Raw genomic sequence first — 15133 nt, forward strand, 5'->3', positions numbered from 1 at the left:
TCGGATCGGATTCATCATTTCATGGCCACAAAAAAAATTCACGAGGATGTTGTTGTTGTCGTCGGGTATGCAAAGGTGTTTTCCAAGAGAGGTGGGACGGGAAGAGTGAAGAGTATGTTATGAGCGTGTGCTGGTTTCTTCTGTATGTATTGTTCCGGACAGTTGTGCGAGAGAGACGGGAGGGAGAGAAAGAGGAAGAAAGAGAGACCGAACGTAGTGGAAGCGGCGGGGAGTAAACGAAACACGTCACTTGACGAAGAGATGGATTATGCTCATGATAGAATTTCAAGGTCTCTAGATCACTTTCTTGGCTTGCCTCTATATTGTTGTCGCTGAAAGACATGTGACCTCTGTCCATCTTTCATCTCCTTGCTTCCCTTGAGCGTCTGTCTAGGTCCCATCTCACGAGTCCCGGCAAAAGATGGCCCACCAGTTATCCCTCTCATAACCGCTCTCGAGCACCCTGCCCCCGACCTCCACGACGTCCTCCTCAAGCTCGCCCTCGCGGTAGAGGTGGTAATACCTCTGGAACGTCTCGTCCTTGGCGGGTTCGGCGGCGGCTCTCTCCTTGTCCTGCTCCTTCTCTTGCCCCCTACCCTCGGGCTTCTCCTTCTTCCCCTTTGTCACCCACGACACGAGCTGATCCTGCGCGGCGCCGGCGTCCCACCCGCGCCGGCTGTTGCCTTGCTCCAGGGCCCAGACCATGACGAGGGCTTTGCCCCCTTGTTCTGCAGCGGTGCCGGGGCGCACGGCGGAGAGGAGGGCCGCTACGGCGGCGCGGCGGCGCTCGCGGGTGGACATGTGGTGGATTACGGCGATGGAGATTGCGAAGTCGAAGGCGGAGGTGCGGTAGGGGAGGGCTAGGGAGTCTGCTACGAGGACCTGGTTCTTTGGTGCCGGTGTCGCAGGTGCTTCGGAGTCAGCTGCGACCTTCTTGTTGCCGCCCTTGTTCTTCTTCTTGGGCCCGGCGGCGGCGTCAAAGTGCGGCGGCTGGTACCTCCTCGCCAGCGAGACGAGGTTCGCGCTCCGGTCCGAGGCGACGATGAAGAGGTCCGGGTTGACGCCGATGTACTTGCCGTTGCCGCAGCCCGCGTCGAGGCCGACGGAGCCGGGCGGGAGGGAGAGCAGGAAGGAGGCGACGAGGGGCCAGGGCTTGTAGCGCGTCGAGGAGAAGTGCGGGGCGATGGCCTCGTAGACCGTGTGGACGTGGCGGGATTCGTAGGCGGCGGCGGTGTCGTTGTCTTCGTCTTCTGCTGGGGGCGGGGTGGTTGGTGCCGCGTCCTTTGAGGTCTCTTGTGGTGCGCCGGTGGTGGTGACGGTGTTGCTGGGTGTTGAGGCGGAGGGAGGGACCGGTGACCCGGGATCGGCGGGCACGGCCGGGTGGCCGGGGCCGGGTTGGGGGCCGGGTTGGGGGCCGGATGAGGCGGTCATGGCTGGTGGTGCCGGAAGGGGTGTGTGTGAGAGAGAGAATGTGTGCGTGTATACGTGTGGCGCGTTGGCTTCCAGTCTTCACACCATAGGACAGCTTATTTCCTTTCCTGGAGCTTCGGGACCCTAGTAATCTAATCAAGCCCTGCACGAACGGCACTTCTCACCCCCTTGCCTTTGGTCCTGCTATATCCGTACGAAGCAAATAGAGGAGGGAGTTTCGGTCGATCAGGGGGTGTTGTTGCGAGTGCGAGGCGGGGGGGAAGAGAGAGTGTGTGCAAGGGGTGTTGGGAGAAGACTCCCTTCGGAAGAGGGGGAGAAAAGTCGGTAACCAGGGCCCTGGTCTACGGTCCCGTTAAGGTTTTGGGATGTCCCGAGTTAAAGATAGCGCCCGCTAAAGCGCGTTCGCGCGCCAAGACAGAGCGCGGCCTTCTTTTCCTTTTTGTGTGTTCTGGCCGGATATTGTCTGTGTGTTCCCGTTGCGCTTGCGGCTTTTTGTGATGGGCGGCGCGCGCGTGTGTGGTGGAATTAGTCACACCAGCCACTGCAGAAAAGGAAACTGGGGATTGGAGGGATGGATTGTCGGATGAGGCTCGTGCCCTGCAGATACTGGGAGGCGTCTGATGGTATCTGTAGGTAACGCGGGTGTAAAGGGGTGTGTGGCTACAACAGAACAAAGGTGAACGAAAAAGGGACGTTGGGAATTGGTGAGCCACCGACGGGAAGATGACGATTTGTGACAATGAGCGGGGCGGGAGGAAATGCTGTCTGAGCGTTTGCATTTTACGTGTGGCGTCCGTCGGTGTGCGCTCCACTGATTTTCTCGACTCGGTGAGTCGGTGTGCAGAAGCTCTTTTAGTTTTTTGCTTCTTTTCGTCACTTTCGTGGGCGTGTGGAGACCAAATTCAAGGGGGATATCTTTCGGGAAAGAGTGAGGCGGGGGGCCGCTCCGGCTCGGCGCACACCGAGTCCGGTAGCTCCGGTCTGGTGGAACACAGAACCGGGGCCGTTGCTGGCCGGTCATCTCTTCCACATTCAAATAGAGATAGCTGAGCCGACAAGGATTCCAGGAGGATTAAGGACTACCTGATCTTGGTCCTTACCGAATGCAGGCACCGTAACCTCAACTCCCCCGATGACCACTCCTGCGGCCGCGGCCGCCGACTGGGCCGCAGAAACCGGATGGTGGGTGGGCCACCGTCATTGTGGACGGATCGTGTTTAGGCTGCAGGCTGCAATTGCATGAACACCCATGGGACTGACCATGGTTGACCGGCATAAATAAGACATAGTTATACTGCTACTTCGGGTACACCATGCAGCTTTCCGTCGAGGAAATTTTACAACAAGGACAAAAAATCGAGATAAAGCTATTGTGCGAGACTCGAGTATGCAGTGAAATCTTAATGTCTTCATGTTCCTTTCTCAGGAAAATTACGGCCATGGGTACCTGCAGGCTGCGGCGCGGCACGGAATCAAGCGCTGAACTCGAACCCCGGGATTGCAAATGGGAGGGGGGCCTTGTCCCGGATCGGTCTACTCCGGGTGAGTACTCCGTACAAGCCGCTGCTCACGAACTACTTTCGAAACGAACGGGAAAGTCCCTGAAACCAAATTTCTGTCGTTCGTTAATGATTTATGTTACATCCACAACGTGCGGACCGATCACGTTCGATCCATGGTGTTTGCTGCCCGTAATAGCATTACAAAGTAAGGAACAGGAGGGTGAGGTAGAGTAGGGGAGTGTATGGATACAGAGGTGCTAAACTCCTCGGCAGAGGGGAGCAAACAAATTTGCCAGGGAGGTATCCGTATGAACATGGCGAGACAGTTACATTCCAGACCGGGGCTTCAAACGCATTTGGAATTTTCCAAAGACTCGGTACGAACGGATGGGGACTCATCCTCGAGTGATTTCTTGCGTGATTGTCGTCAGGGATTCTGAGCCTTCCTCTTCGGCTCGGATTGCCTGCGAAAGACGAGTTCGACAGGAATTGCTATTTCTAGGCTTCCAACAAGGCATTATGTTCCCCATTCTGGGAGGAGCTCCCAAGTGCGCTTGGGAAAGGCCGGAAGAACAAAACCGCCAATGTTGGCTGGATAGTATGCGCCCCACGGGTCTCTGCTTGCTTTGGTTACACTGTATATAATGCCTTACGTGCGAACCTCTTGCCGTGCGGCGTTGGAGGCTTCTTAGCCCATCGGCCCCTTTTCATAAGGTCAGTGTTGGTGATGTCAGACTCAGGTGGTACCGCTCGGGGCCCCTGTGTCCCTTGAGGATTTTAATCTCCGATCCGGCAGGGAAAGACACATTCAAGGGTCAAGAGCAAAAGAGAGGGGGGCGTTGCTGTAGCACATACCTAGTTCTCCTGCCTTTCTGTTAGCGACCGTTAGAGCAAGTTTGCACTACTTCGTTGCATCTCTTTTTATCATTTTACTTTGAGCGTATCTCAATGTGTGGCTGGTGCCTTGCGGCGATTATTTCCAGCCTCTAGAATTTCTCTCGTGGCCACGTGTGGGAATCGGAGATTGTGTGTGACAAGAGGGATGATGATCACACTTGTGTCTGATGGACACGTCCATCCAAGGTGGAGTCCCTGATGATGATGTTTGCCCGCTAGAGACATGTTCGTCGCCCGCGTGGCATTGACTTTTTGGTGCCTGCTTCACGATTGAACAGGGAGGTAAAGAAGGAATGTGTGTGGTGGGGTGGAAAGTAGAGCCGTTGCTGTCACTAGGTTTGCGCCACACGTCTGTAGCTTCAAGAGAAATCGAGAGACACTGACGTACGACGATCGCGGGCCAGCAAAAGGCTTATTTTTATTAGACTTCAACTACGGCGCCCCGGGCCGGGTTGGCGGTCCCGTTGTCCCGGGCCTCCCGAAAGCGGGGCCACGCATTCAATTCAAGATTTCTTTATTAAGGTATCTTTCCGTACAACCGGACTTATACAACACCGTATTCTCAAGCAACGCACCTTCATCTCAAGCATTACCCAGGTTCAATGGGCTCTGGGCATCAAACTTGTGGGTGGTGATGAGCTCAGGGTACTGGATACCACCTTGCTTGATGACGCTGTCCATCGTCTCCATGATAACGAGAGACTCCGACAATGGCAACGTTGCGCTCTCCGTCTTTCCATCGCGCAGGCATCGCGCACACTCATCAGCCTCCCAGAACATGCCATGGCCCCAGTCGCGCTCCTTATCCTTAGGGATGGGACAGTCGATGACCTCAACCTCTTCGACGCCCTTCTTGACGACCTTGTACGATGTCGGCCTGTAGGCCGGGTGGGAAACCTGAATCTCGCCCTTGGAGCCCTGGATGCGGATCGCGGGCGCCGTCTCGCCCTTGTGGCCGTCGGGTGCTGTGTCGACGCGCAGCGAGGTGGTGGCGATGCCGGTCATCTGGTGCTTGGGGAAGTTGAGAATCATGGTGGTGGACTCGTCAGCACCTGTGACGGGGTACTTTTGCACCGAGGCCAGAACTTCGGGGCTCTCCTTATCGGCCTCGGCCTCGGGCTGCAGGTGGTACAGCGTCTGGAAGATCCATGTCAGGGAGTAGATGCCCAGGTCTAGCAAGGCACCGCCAGCAAGCTCGGGGTTGACCATGCGGTGGGCGTCGGGGAAGGACAGCTTGCCGGAGGCATCTTCGGCGTTGCTGTTGAAGGACAGGTCCGAGGTGGCGCGGTAGACCTTTCCGATGGCGCCCGAGGAGATGAGCTCGCGGATCTTGATGCTGAGGGGGAAGTAGCGAGTCCAGACGGCCTCCATGAAGAAGAGCTTCTTGGCACGGGCCGTCTCGACGAGGACGCGGGTCTGCTCGGCGGTGACGGTCAGGGCCTTTTCGCAGAGGACGTTCTTGCCGGCGTCGAGGGCGAGCATGGCGTTTTGGAAGTGGTGGGAGTGCGGGGTGGCAACGTAGATGATGTCGACGGCCGGGTCGCGGACGAGCTCGGCGTAGGAGCCGTAGACTGTTGTGTCGGCGGGGGCGTCAATCTTCTTGACAAAGGCGCGAGCCTTTTCGGCGTCGCGGGAGGAGGAGACGGCGGCGATGCGGTGGGCGACGTCGGTCACCTCGCGCGAGGCCGGGTTGGTTAGGAGGTCCTTGCAGAAGGCTATCAAGACGATTTGGTCAGTTACGGCTTGGTGTTGGAGGTGCTCGGTTCTATCGGTGCAAGCATACTCTCGGCGATCCAGCCTGTGGCCATGATGCCCCAGTTGACAGTGTGAGGGGCCATTTTGGGAGGTTGATGTGATTGATCAAAGGGTGTGTTCCTTGGCTTGAGGTTCTGCTGCTAAGAATTGACAGGATCTCAGCTAGGGAATCGAATGCCTGTGTAGATATGAGACGATCGATACTGGAGAGGAAAAGAAAGAGGAAGAGCAGACGGGTCAACGAAGTGCGAATCGGCGAGGTTGCCTTTCCCTTTTCTATCCCGCGCGACCATCCCTACAACGCGGAGCGGACCCTCCACCCCCAAATTCTCGGAGGTAGTTGCTGCGGGGTACGAGAATAGCAAGAAGGGCAGGGGCCCATTGTCAAACAGACGAATCGTCGATGCAAGTCGTGACCAAAGGGGCAACACCACACCACACCAGCACTTAGACTATGGAATTCCATGGTTGATGAAGTTTTCTGATTGCATAAATGGTTGATTTCCTGCAACATGCAGTTTGACACCGACGAGCCAGCTCCAGAACCATGTACTTGGCTCGTTAGACAATCATCAATATCACCAGCCGAGTTTACAAACACATCCTGGTGTTCCAATGGTGATGGTAAGTAGCGAGAACATTAGCATAAGCCGCCAAACAAGACGAGCCACCAAAGACGCGATTTGATTTCCGTGCTCCCGTCCTCGTTTCTCGCCCCCCCATTCCCCGGGTAAATTGACTTTGGGGTTTGGTGTGAGAATGGGTCCTTTTCGCCGATACTCCGCGATGACACATGGACTCGCAAAAGAGCTATCTAGGGTCAGTCAAGACCGATATCGTAACGCAAACTTCGTACCTGAGGTGAGCCGATTCGACCTTACGGCCCCACCAACTTTTTTCGACTCCTAGAGTTTCCTCTTTGGGCCAGTTTGGAGATGGATGGAGCTGGGGGAAACTCTTCGTGTGGTGAGTGGTGATTTTGGCGGGGTTCGTATTGTTACCCCGCGGCGGAGTCCTCGTTTGCTTATCAGCGATAAGACGTCATAGACGATAAGGCACCTTACCTTAGGTACCTAACCTACCTTCCAAAGGTTGTATACTGAGGTGCTGATGTGAAGCTATTCTGAATATACAGAAGTATTCAGATCCTGAAGCCTCAGGTTCTCCTCTCCTATGGTCTATATGCCAATTCACTTCGGAAATTCTCAACAGCAATAAAGGGGAACTTGCCCAGAAGACAAAGCTATTCGTAAACCAATCCTGAGGTCAAATTTACCGGGCTGTAGTTTGTGCGTCCGAATCCCACAAGCGCCTTCTTCAATTTGTTTTTTGGCCCTTTTGTTCTTGCTCTTGATTATTCCGGTGCCGGTGGTTATTGACTTAGACCAACACACTGAAGGCCGATTGATGTTTATGCCTCACGTACGATACATGCCGCTCTGGACCCTTCCTGGTTGACTACGAAGGTACCTGATCAACCTCACCTAGGTATCTGTGCATGCATTCTGCGACAACCCCTCGTCGCCAACATCCTCTCCTTCAACACCTTACCATCCTCAACAAAGGTGAACTTATCACACTTCCTATTATCTCCGCGTACCACTCGACCCCCACGCATACATTCTACCTGTACACCAACAACATCTCATCAAGATGCCACAAACAATCGCCCCAATTCCCCGCCTAATCTACGGCACAGCCTGGAAGAAATCCCAAACCGCGCCCCTCGTCGCCTCCGCCCTCGCCGCAGGCTTCCGCGCCCTCGACACCGCCGCGTCCCACCACTACTCGGAAGAAGGCGTCGGCGTCGGCCTCCGCCAGTTTCTCTCCCGGAGCCCCTCACCGGCCACTCACGGCATCGCCCGCGCGGGTCTCTACATCCAGACCAAATTCTCCCCCGCGCCATCAGACCTACCCATCCCAGACCAAGTCCACAAGTCCATCGCCTCCTCCCTCAAGAACCTCGCCGTCGACAACAACCTCTTCGCGCCGTCACCTACAGACTCTCCAGAAGGGCAGAAGACGGAAGGCGACGAGGAGTTCTACCTAGACTGCGTCCTCCTCCACGCCCCCTACCCCTCCTACAAAGACACCCTCCTCGCCTGGCGCGCCCTGGAAACATACGTCCCCTCCCGCATCCGCACCCTCGGCATCTCCAACGTCGACCTGCCGGACCTCCAGCGCCTCTGCGACGAGGACGCCCGCGTCAAGCCCGTCGTCGTGCAGAACCGCCTGAACCCTGATGAGGGGTACAATACCCCCGTCCGCGTCTTCTGCCGCGAGAGGGGGATTAACTTTCAGTCGTTTTGGACGTTGACGGCGAATCCGAGGTTGGTGAGGAGTTCGTTTGTGAGGCAGGTTGCAAAGGGTGCGGGCGTGAGTGACGAGGTTGCGTTTTATGGGTTGGTGCTTGGGTTGGAGGGGGTCAGTGTGCTGGATGGGACTACGAACGAGGTGAGGATGAGGGAGGACCTTGAGGGCGTGGAGAAGGTGGTGGCTTGGGCTGGTGGTGATGGTGCTGAGATGTGGAGGGAGAGTTTGGCGGCGTTGAAAGCTGTGCTTGGTGAATCTTGAGGCATACTGAAGAGGGAAGACACCGATCACTAAGTCCGGGTTGGTGAGAAGTACCCAGCAGTAGGTTTGTCTATTCGAGCGGAGAAAAGTCTTGGGACTCCGCGAAACTATTCATGAAACGCCCAAGAATGCAGCTTTTCCTGGGTATTTCCTCAGTCCTGCTGCTAATCTTCTCTCGCCAGAGCCTTGAAATGGTTCTATTGCAAGAAAACACCGTCTCATTCCCCTCTCTCGATATTTTGACCATCCCCAACCCTCATCCAGGACAACGTCCTGGCAGAAACAAGACTCGCTGTGGTATCTAAAATCCTAATAAAGAAAAAGCACGAGCCGATATGGCTATCGTGTTGTCGTCGTCGTCTGCAGCCTCATCCTCGTATCGTATCCTGTCAACCTCATCATTATGGAAAGAAACCTCTCTGCCCCCATGCAATGTCATTAGTCGTCCGTATTGTATTCCTGGTCGTCCACCAAAACCACCACCGTTAACGTTGCCGCGTATGCCTCGCGGATAGCACAAGCCATGCTGGGCAATGTTAGCAATGATTCCATAAAACTAAAGGGTCTCCAGAAACCAACCATGTCTTGCGAATATCGGCAATCACAGCACTCAGTCCCCAGTGTGAACACCAGGCCCGTGCCAAAACCTCGTTGTCCCTGACTCCAAAGGCCTCCACTACCAACACCTGCTCTTCGTCGATTTGATCCTGGCTGCTTGCTGTGTGGGGGCCTGCTGTCGAGCTTGTCCTCGAACTACGAGCACTTGGAGACTGTCCATACAGACCACCCCAATCCTTGATGTTCATGATCTCATCGGCCTTGACGGTTTGGAAGACGTAGTCGAAGAACAGTGGATGAGGACCCCCTGAGCACGGCCAGGCTGAGATAAAGGACACATCGTACGTGAGGCGCATAGGCCAGGACACCCCATCCACTGCGAATTGCACCGTCGCATCAAAAACCTTCGGCGCTGGCGGTGGTTCCTGGAAACGGTCCGGGACAGCCTTGAAGCTCAGTAGCTCGATTCGGACAGTATCAACAATGTCGTCTGCGTCGGGAGCCACGAGCTTGTATTCCTTAACCGGGAATACCTCAGCCGGGGGACCCAGAGGGTCAGATCGTTCGCTCATCGACTGTACGTCTTCGGGGGTCATGCGCTGTCGTGGACGCCGAGAGCGCACGCGGGCGATTTGCGATCGGCCAAGATCGGCGGTCGGACGGGCTGGCCCGACCCAACCTGCCAATGATCTACAAGTCGGGGCAAGGACCTTTCCGACAATCGAAGCAGCTGTCCAGTAGGTGTAACTATTCCTATATTGAAACCCACAGTGAGGATGTAGGTGCGTCATCATGGCCAAGGAGTCGGTTGCCTTGTCGGGGTCAATGTCGATGAGGGTGTTCATGATGAGGAATGGAAACGTTGTCTTTGCTTGTTAGCAGGTGCGCGAGGAAACCCTTCGTTGTCAGTGAGCGGAACTTACGCCTGGCAGTACAAGACCGCTAAAGAATGCCAACGCATCGGAGCTGATAATGTCCAAAGTTGCGTCCATGTCCCTCTGCTTCATTTTATCAAGGGTCTGGCTCAGGTTTGGCCACTTCATCATCTGAGCAAAGCGCCGTAGCATCTTGATCTGGCGCTTCTTCAGTCTGAAGCGTAGGTTGACTGTCGCAAGTTAGATCTGGCCAAGAGAGATAGGCACACGTGGACAGCTTACTATCTTCAACCGACTTCCCATAACCCTCAACCCTTACATGTTCCCGCCAGCGTCTGGCGAGCGCAAGATCCCACTGGATGGTGGGCGGTAATTGAGGCAGTAGCTTCTCCTTGGCCCATTCCCCATGCAATCTCGAATTGATCCGTAGATCAAGTTCCATGCTGAGAACGAGTTGGTGGCAAAACTTGATATACTGCTGTTGGCTTCCGTGGCTTGGGTCGAAGATGAAGCGAGTGACAACTTGATTCTTGGGGTTCGTAAAGTCGATCCAGTCCGGACGTGACAAGACCATGATCAGATCCGTAATCTGCTTGTCGAGTCCCTTGTGCGGGCTCATCATCTTGTCGGGGTCGCGGAGGAAGCGGCGATATAAGCTTTTGTACATCCACTCTTCGTCATCGTCTTCCAACCCCGCCTCCAGCTCCTTCAGACGCTCAAAGATACGATCCAAGCCGACCTCTCGTGCCGTTGCGCCAGAGTCTCTCAAACCGATCGTTGGAGGCTTGATGCTAGCCAGACAAGCCCATTGGTTCAAGGTGATGGTGCCGGGCTGTTGACCGTAAAAGTAGGCGAAGCTCGGCTGTTCCAAGGACTCCCACGGATATATCGCTGAACCGCCACCCTGCATACGAAGGGTCATCAATTGGGTCATGTGGTCGTGCAAATTGACGACATCCGTTTCTTCGGCATCGTTGCCGGCGGATGTGGTGTAGAGGGCGTAATAATGATCGGATGCATGGGGTACAGGACGCTTGTGGCCTTTGTGGGCCGGGGCGCCGCGGGAGACGAGTTCCATGGCATGGCCGAGGGTGAGCTCCTCTTGACTTGACATGCCGGAGGGCGGCCATTCTGTTAGTGGTCCCTGCTCGAGGATGATGCCATTTGGATGCGCGCGACCTTTTCCTTTGGCTCTTGCGGGATCAGGCCTTCTAGGTCGTCTGCGCGAACGAGGGTGGTCTGGGTGAAGATTTGGGTGGCCGTTGGGAGACTCGACTGTTCTCGAGGCCTTTGGCATGTCTGGTAATGACTTGCGTCTCCGCGGGACTACGTCTCCATCGCTCGCCCTGCGCGATTCTGGATTCTCCTGCAATTTTTGTCAGTCAAAAAGTACCGAAATGCAGCGCGTGTGTCTGTCACGGCGCAAAGTGTTTGGGTTGTCGAACCAGTCTCCCTTTCTTTGCCAGGCTCCTGTTGCGAAAGATACTGCCCCAGAAGCTCTTCTTCTCGCTGCGGCCCTCTCGATCTCTCTCCTCTTTAACGTCGGCCATTGTCTCATTAACGAATTATGTGTGGGCGACCTCGAGGCCGTGTCATGCGCTTGAGGAAGTAATTGTAAAGTGATAAACAAACAATGTTTGTTAGGTTGATTGAGGCCCGGGCGGGAATGGGCGCAAGTGAAGTCGTCAGTCTGCGTGGCTGCGCACCATGCGCGTCACGAGGAATGCGCCTGTCGCAGACAGCTTGAAGTGCTCAGCATCGACTATAGTACTATTCAGGCGTAGAGATGTTGGTGGTTAAAGATAGATTCCTTTGGCGATTAGAGCAGCAGTCGAAGCATCCTTTTTCGGAAGCGCGGCGATCTAGAGCGATTTATCAAGATCGGTATCCGTGGGAACAGGACGTCTTCGTCGGAGGTTGGGTCCGAGGTCTGTGTGGTGAATGTCTGTGAGGCAATCTGAAAGAGATCAGCGAAGCATCTCAAGTCGAGGTGCCGCAACAAGTCGAGGTGGGCGCAGCGCTATGCAAAGCTGGGAAAAAGCCGTTGTGCCCCGTAAGGTAGCTTGTTGCTCACGGTCGTCCTCGCAGCGGTCCGCCCGCAAACCACAAATTATCGGGCAAGTCAAAGTTGGGAGCAAAAAGATGGTGGTTGTCCAGTCGTGGCGCTCACTGCAGGTCGAGGTGGTGGTTCACGTGTCGCAGAAGCATGAGATGACGGAGTGAGTCCGGGCGGCGGCGGGTCTCCTTTGGTTTTTGGGTTTCTGGGTTTCGGGGACAGTGAGGGAGAGAGTGAATGAGTGGTGGAGGGTGAGTGTGAGAGGTGTGGTGCGTGGTGAGTGAGTGCTGTGCGGTAAAGTGGTGAGTGAGTGATGCGTGTGAGAGTGAGCGAGCGGGCACCCGGGAACGGGAGGAACCAAAGTGAGTGGACGGGGCAGTACGGCACATTGACTGATGCGATGCAACGGAGCGGCGATGGACACCAGGACACGACAGCTGCGGCGTTTTTAGATCCAATGCCATTGAATTTTTCTTTCTTTTCTTTTCCAACGCAGGGCTGCAGTTGCTCCAGTTGCTGCGGACATGTCTCGCTAGTTTTCATCTCCTGCAGGTCGCTGGTTCCTTGCTTCACATTTCTCCTCCGTGATGGGATCTACCCAAGGTAATTACCACCCTGCCTTAGTATACATTCTATCGCCCTAGAAAGATGGAAGGTACCGCGGTGGGGGAGATGTCCGTCACTGGCCGGATGGATGGTCGCGGGTCTGCAAGCCTGGTCAGGAAAGGTCAAGTAAGGGTACCTACCTGCCTACCTTCTTCCCACTTGCAACTCACTAATACCGCGCATACGGAAAGGAAGGGACGGACAGACGTTCATGTAAGTGACATTTCGCTAGAATAGAACAACTAAGATGAAGGCAGGCAAGTGTCACGGATACCTTCCTTAGCTTCATCTTAGACGCGGGAGCAGAGGAGCGTCAACGGTGCACACCACACGCTGCCTGTCGTCCTGGTTGCTGGGTTCTTAGTGAGCCACGCCAGTCAGTCAATACCTGACTGCCTTATTACTTTTACAACCAAGATCAGGTGGCTGTGGGAAAAGTCAACCACGCAACCGCAAACGAGGTTCGTCGTGATAGGCCAAGCCGTCGCAGATGCCCGACAACTCAACAGCGAATGAGCCTGCACGTTTGACGTCGAGGAAAGGGAAACCCAGTCTCCCTTGCCGGCAAGCAAGAAATCCAAACCTGCCACGTCGTATGTCATCCCGCTCTCTCCACGCAATCTGACTCGCCTAGCACCAACTCCAGGGCCATGCGTCTGTCCGAGCTTCTTCGTCCCTCGTTTGCCTCGTTTTTTGGATGTGATTGTTCCCAAATTTCCAACAACTGCTTCTTCCTATCCGTAGTCTATTGGGTAGGCAGTACACGACACCTATCGAACAAACTGGACGCACTATCCGGATCCCGAATCCAAGGAACCCCAATCCTAGCTTTATCCAACTATTACCGCCAACAACAAACCACTTGTTCACCTCCACCGCCGGCACTAGAGCCCACGAACCCATCTTTTACCGCCCTCGTCCATGCACGTCAACGACCGCTTTTACCATCCGATGCCGTAACAAGAGTTCGACGCCCGTTGGACCACTCCTCGATCGAGATCGCGACCCCTCGAGATGCTTGTTGCCCAGCCGCCCAATCAACCTGTTACGTCTCTGTACCGGAACTGGCTCCTGTCTCGAACGACCCAGGCCTTTTTTCCCAACAGAACCGTTCTCAGGGTCCGCCGCCTTCGTCTCGTGAGCGAAACATTTGCCCAGAGCCAACTCTTCTTCGAAAGTCTTTACTTTATGTCGTGATACCCGGCTCCGAACCAGACTCCAGCAGACTCGGATGGCCGCCCACCGGACCTCGACGCTGCCGCCTCCAGAAACCAATGTCCGACACTTCCGGCATCCACTCGTTCGCTTTGTCATGACCGCCCTGCGCCCTCTGCCGCAGCAGAGCAGAGAACTCTCTTTTACGTCATTGACTGGTCGCCTTTCACTCCCCGCGGCTTCTCCAACATTAACATGCCGGCTGCTAAACGCGCTGTGAATCTGACGTGGTCTAACGAACCGACGATGTTACTCCCCGCCGTTCTCGCCTGTGGACCAGTGGTCTGACATGTTCCTCAATCTAAAGGATCTTCCTGGTGTAACTCTGGATCTTGTGTTTCGACCTGTCGTCTAGATGGTGTGACAGCCGGGTCCGGGGTCTCTGGTATTCTGGAAGCCGTCTTCCTGATTCCATATTAAAGGCCTTGTATAGACCTCCAACTTACCTGTCCACATGATGGTCGCTGCATCTCGACGCTCTCGCCCGCCGCGGCATATCTTGCTCAACCCTCTCATGTCCCCGATATAGTAAGTCCTCGGCACTCCGACCTCCGGTTAAGTAGCTCCGGCCTGGCGGTGGAGAAGGCAAGCAGTCTGATAAGCAGCATCTGCTTACAACTCATGGCTCACGTCCAAGTCCAGCGCCCCAATGGACCACAAAGATAGCCACGGAGACACGGAAATCCTCCATTCGAAACACGCTGTTGGACTAAGATCAGTCCAACCTTCCTGGCGCACTGAACTACGAGCCAGAGGTTATCTACAGAGTTCAACCTAAGCACTGGGCAGACTCTTGGACCCTGAACTTTCTTCAATGATCAGAAAGCTACACCTCGACATGCCAAATTCGTGAATTCTGGTGCCCATCTTTTGAACTCACGGACTATTGCCGGCGATGCCATTTCCCTTTGCGTATGCCGTAAGCTCTTCCGGAGTCTGTTCCGCTCCGGACCCACCTAGTGACCACCTGCTATCGCGTTTATGCACTGGGCCATAGCATATCATACCAGTCGATATTGACTGAATGCGCCCAGAAAAAGATCACGGCTGGAGGCGGTAGTTTGGAGTAGTGAAGACCCCCGCCTGAGCCCCTGGGTACATGGTTATGTACTCTTCGGGGCCAGTATGTAAAGGCTGTGGTGTCCAATAGCAGTACATTCCTGCTTTAGTAGTACCGTAATTGCGCCCACGCCTTTCTCGTGTTATCATTCGTAGTGTGGCCTTAATATCTTTAGCCGAAGCGTCTGAAGGACCGAATGGCGTCTAGAGACTAAAAGAGAGAAATATTGCCTGGCTGATGCTTTTGCGGCACCAGCAGCATCCTTCTCCGTAGCTCGTCAACCGGGAAGTGTTTTGCAGCAATTGATAGCTAGCCAGTAGTATATCTATCGAAGTAAGTCATGTGACGAGGAGTCTCCTCGTCACCGCGAAGAGCACGAGTGGCTCCCTCTATTACTACTTGTCGATTCGTCGACTTGTATTGTCTAGGTTCAGACAACAAGGGGATATACTCTGTAGCCTTGGTCTGAAAGCGGACTCAGAATTCCAGGTTGATCGACTGCCAGTTCTGTCGATGTTCCGGTTTGATGGCATACATAACACGCCTTTAGACCGACAAACCAAAAAAAGCAAAAGAGTTCACCCCCCCGGTGGCGAACGGGGGC

At 55.0% G+C, this 15133-nt stretch overlaps 5 protein-coding genes across 5 annotated transcripts; 2 read left to right on the forward strand and 3 right to left on the reverse strand.

The window, feature by feature from the left end:
* Window positions 1-402: 402 nt before the first annotated feature.
* CLUP02_00806 (tRNA (Uracil-5-)-methyltransferase TRM9) lies at window positions 403-1431 on the reverse strand (the record flags this gene model as incomplete). Its single annotated transcript, XM_049279852.1, has 1 exon — window positions 403-1431. The coding sequence occupies one exon, from the start codon at window positions 1429-1431 to the stop codon at window positions 403-405; it is 1029 nt and encodes a 342-aa protein (XP_049135809.1).
* Window positions 1432-4412: 2981 nt separating this feature from the next.
* Window positions 4413-5668, reverse strand: CLUP02_00807 (oxidoreductase; the record flags this gene model as incomplete). The annotated part of the gene is made up of 2 exons (XM_049279853.1): window positions 4413-5545; window positions 5614-5668. 2 exons carry the CDS (start codon window positions 5666-5668, stop codon window positions 4413-4415), a joined length of 1188 nt encoding a protein of 395 aa, XP_049135810.1.
* Window positions 5669-7238: 1570 nt separating this feature from the next.
* On the forward strand, window positions 7239-8159 carry CLUP02_00808 (aldo/keto reductase; the record flags this gene model as incomplete). The annotated part of the gene is made up of 1 exon (XM_049279854.1): window positions 7239-8159. The coding sequence occupies one exon, from the start codon at window positions 7239-7241 to the stop codon at window positions 8157-8159; it is 921 nt and encodes a 306-aa protein (XP_049135811.1).
* Window positions 8160-8597: 438 nt separating this feature from the next.
* CLUP02_00809 (uncharacterized protein) lies at window positions 8598-11142 on the reverse strand (the record flags this gene model as incomplete). The annotated part of the gene is made up of 5 exons (XM_049279855.1): window positions 8598-8685; window positions 8739-9583; window positions 9641-9822; window positions 9875-10958; window positions 11038-11142. 5 exons carry the CDS (start codon window positions 11140-11142, stop codon window positions 8598-8600), a joined length of 2304 nt encoding a protein of 767 aa, XP_049135812.1.
* Window positions 11143-12904: 1762 nt separating this feature from the next.
* Window positions 12905-13757, forward strand: CLUP02_00810 (uncharacterized protein; the record flags this gene model as incomplete). The annotated part of the gene is made up of 2 exons (XM_049279856.1): window positions 12905-13391; window positions 13477-13757. 2 exons carry the CDS (start codon window positions 12905-12907, stop codon window positions 13755-13757), a joined length of 768 nt encoding a protein of 255 aa, XP_049135813.1.
* Window positions 13758-15133: the final 1376 nt, after the last annotated feature.

Source organism: Colletotrichum lupini, chromosome 1, assembly GCF_023278565.1.
Source record: "Colletotrichum lupini chromosome 1, complete sequence".
Lineage (NCBI taxonomy): Eukaryota > Fungi > Ascomycota > Sordariomycetes > Glomerellales > Glomerellaceae > Colletotrichum > Colletotrichum lupini.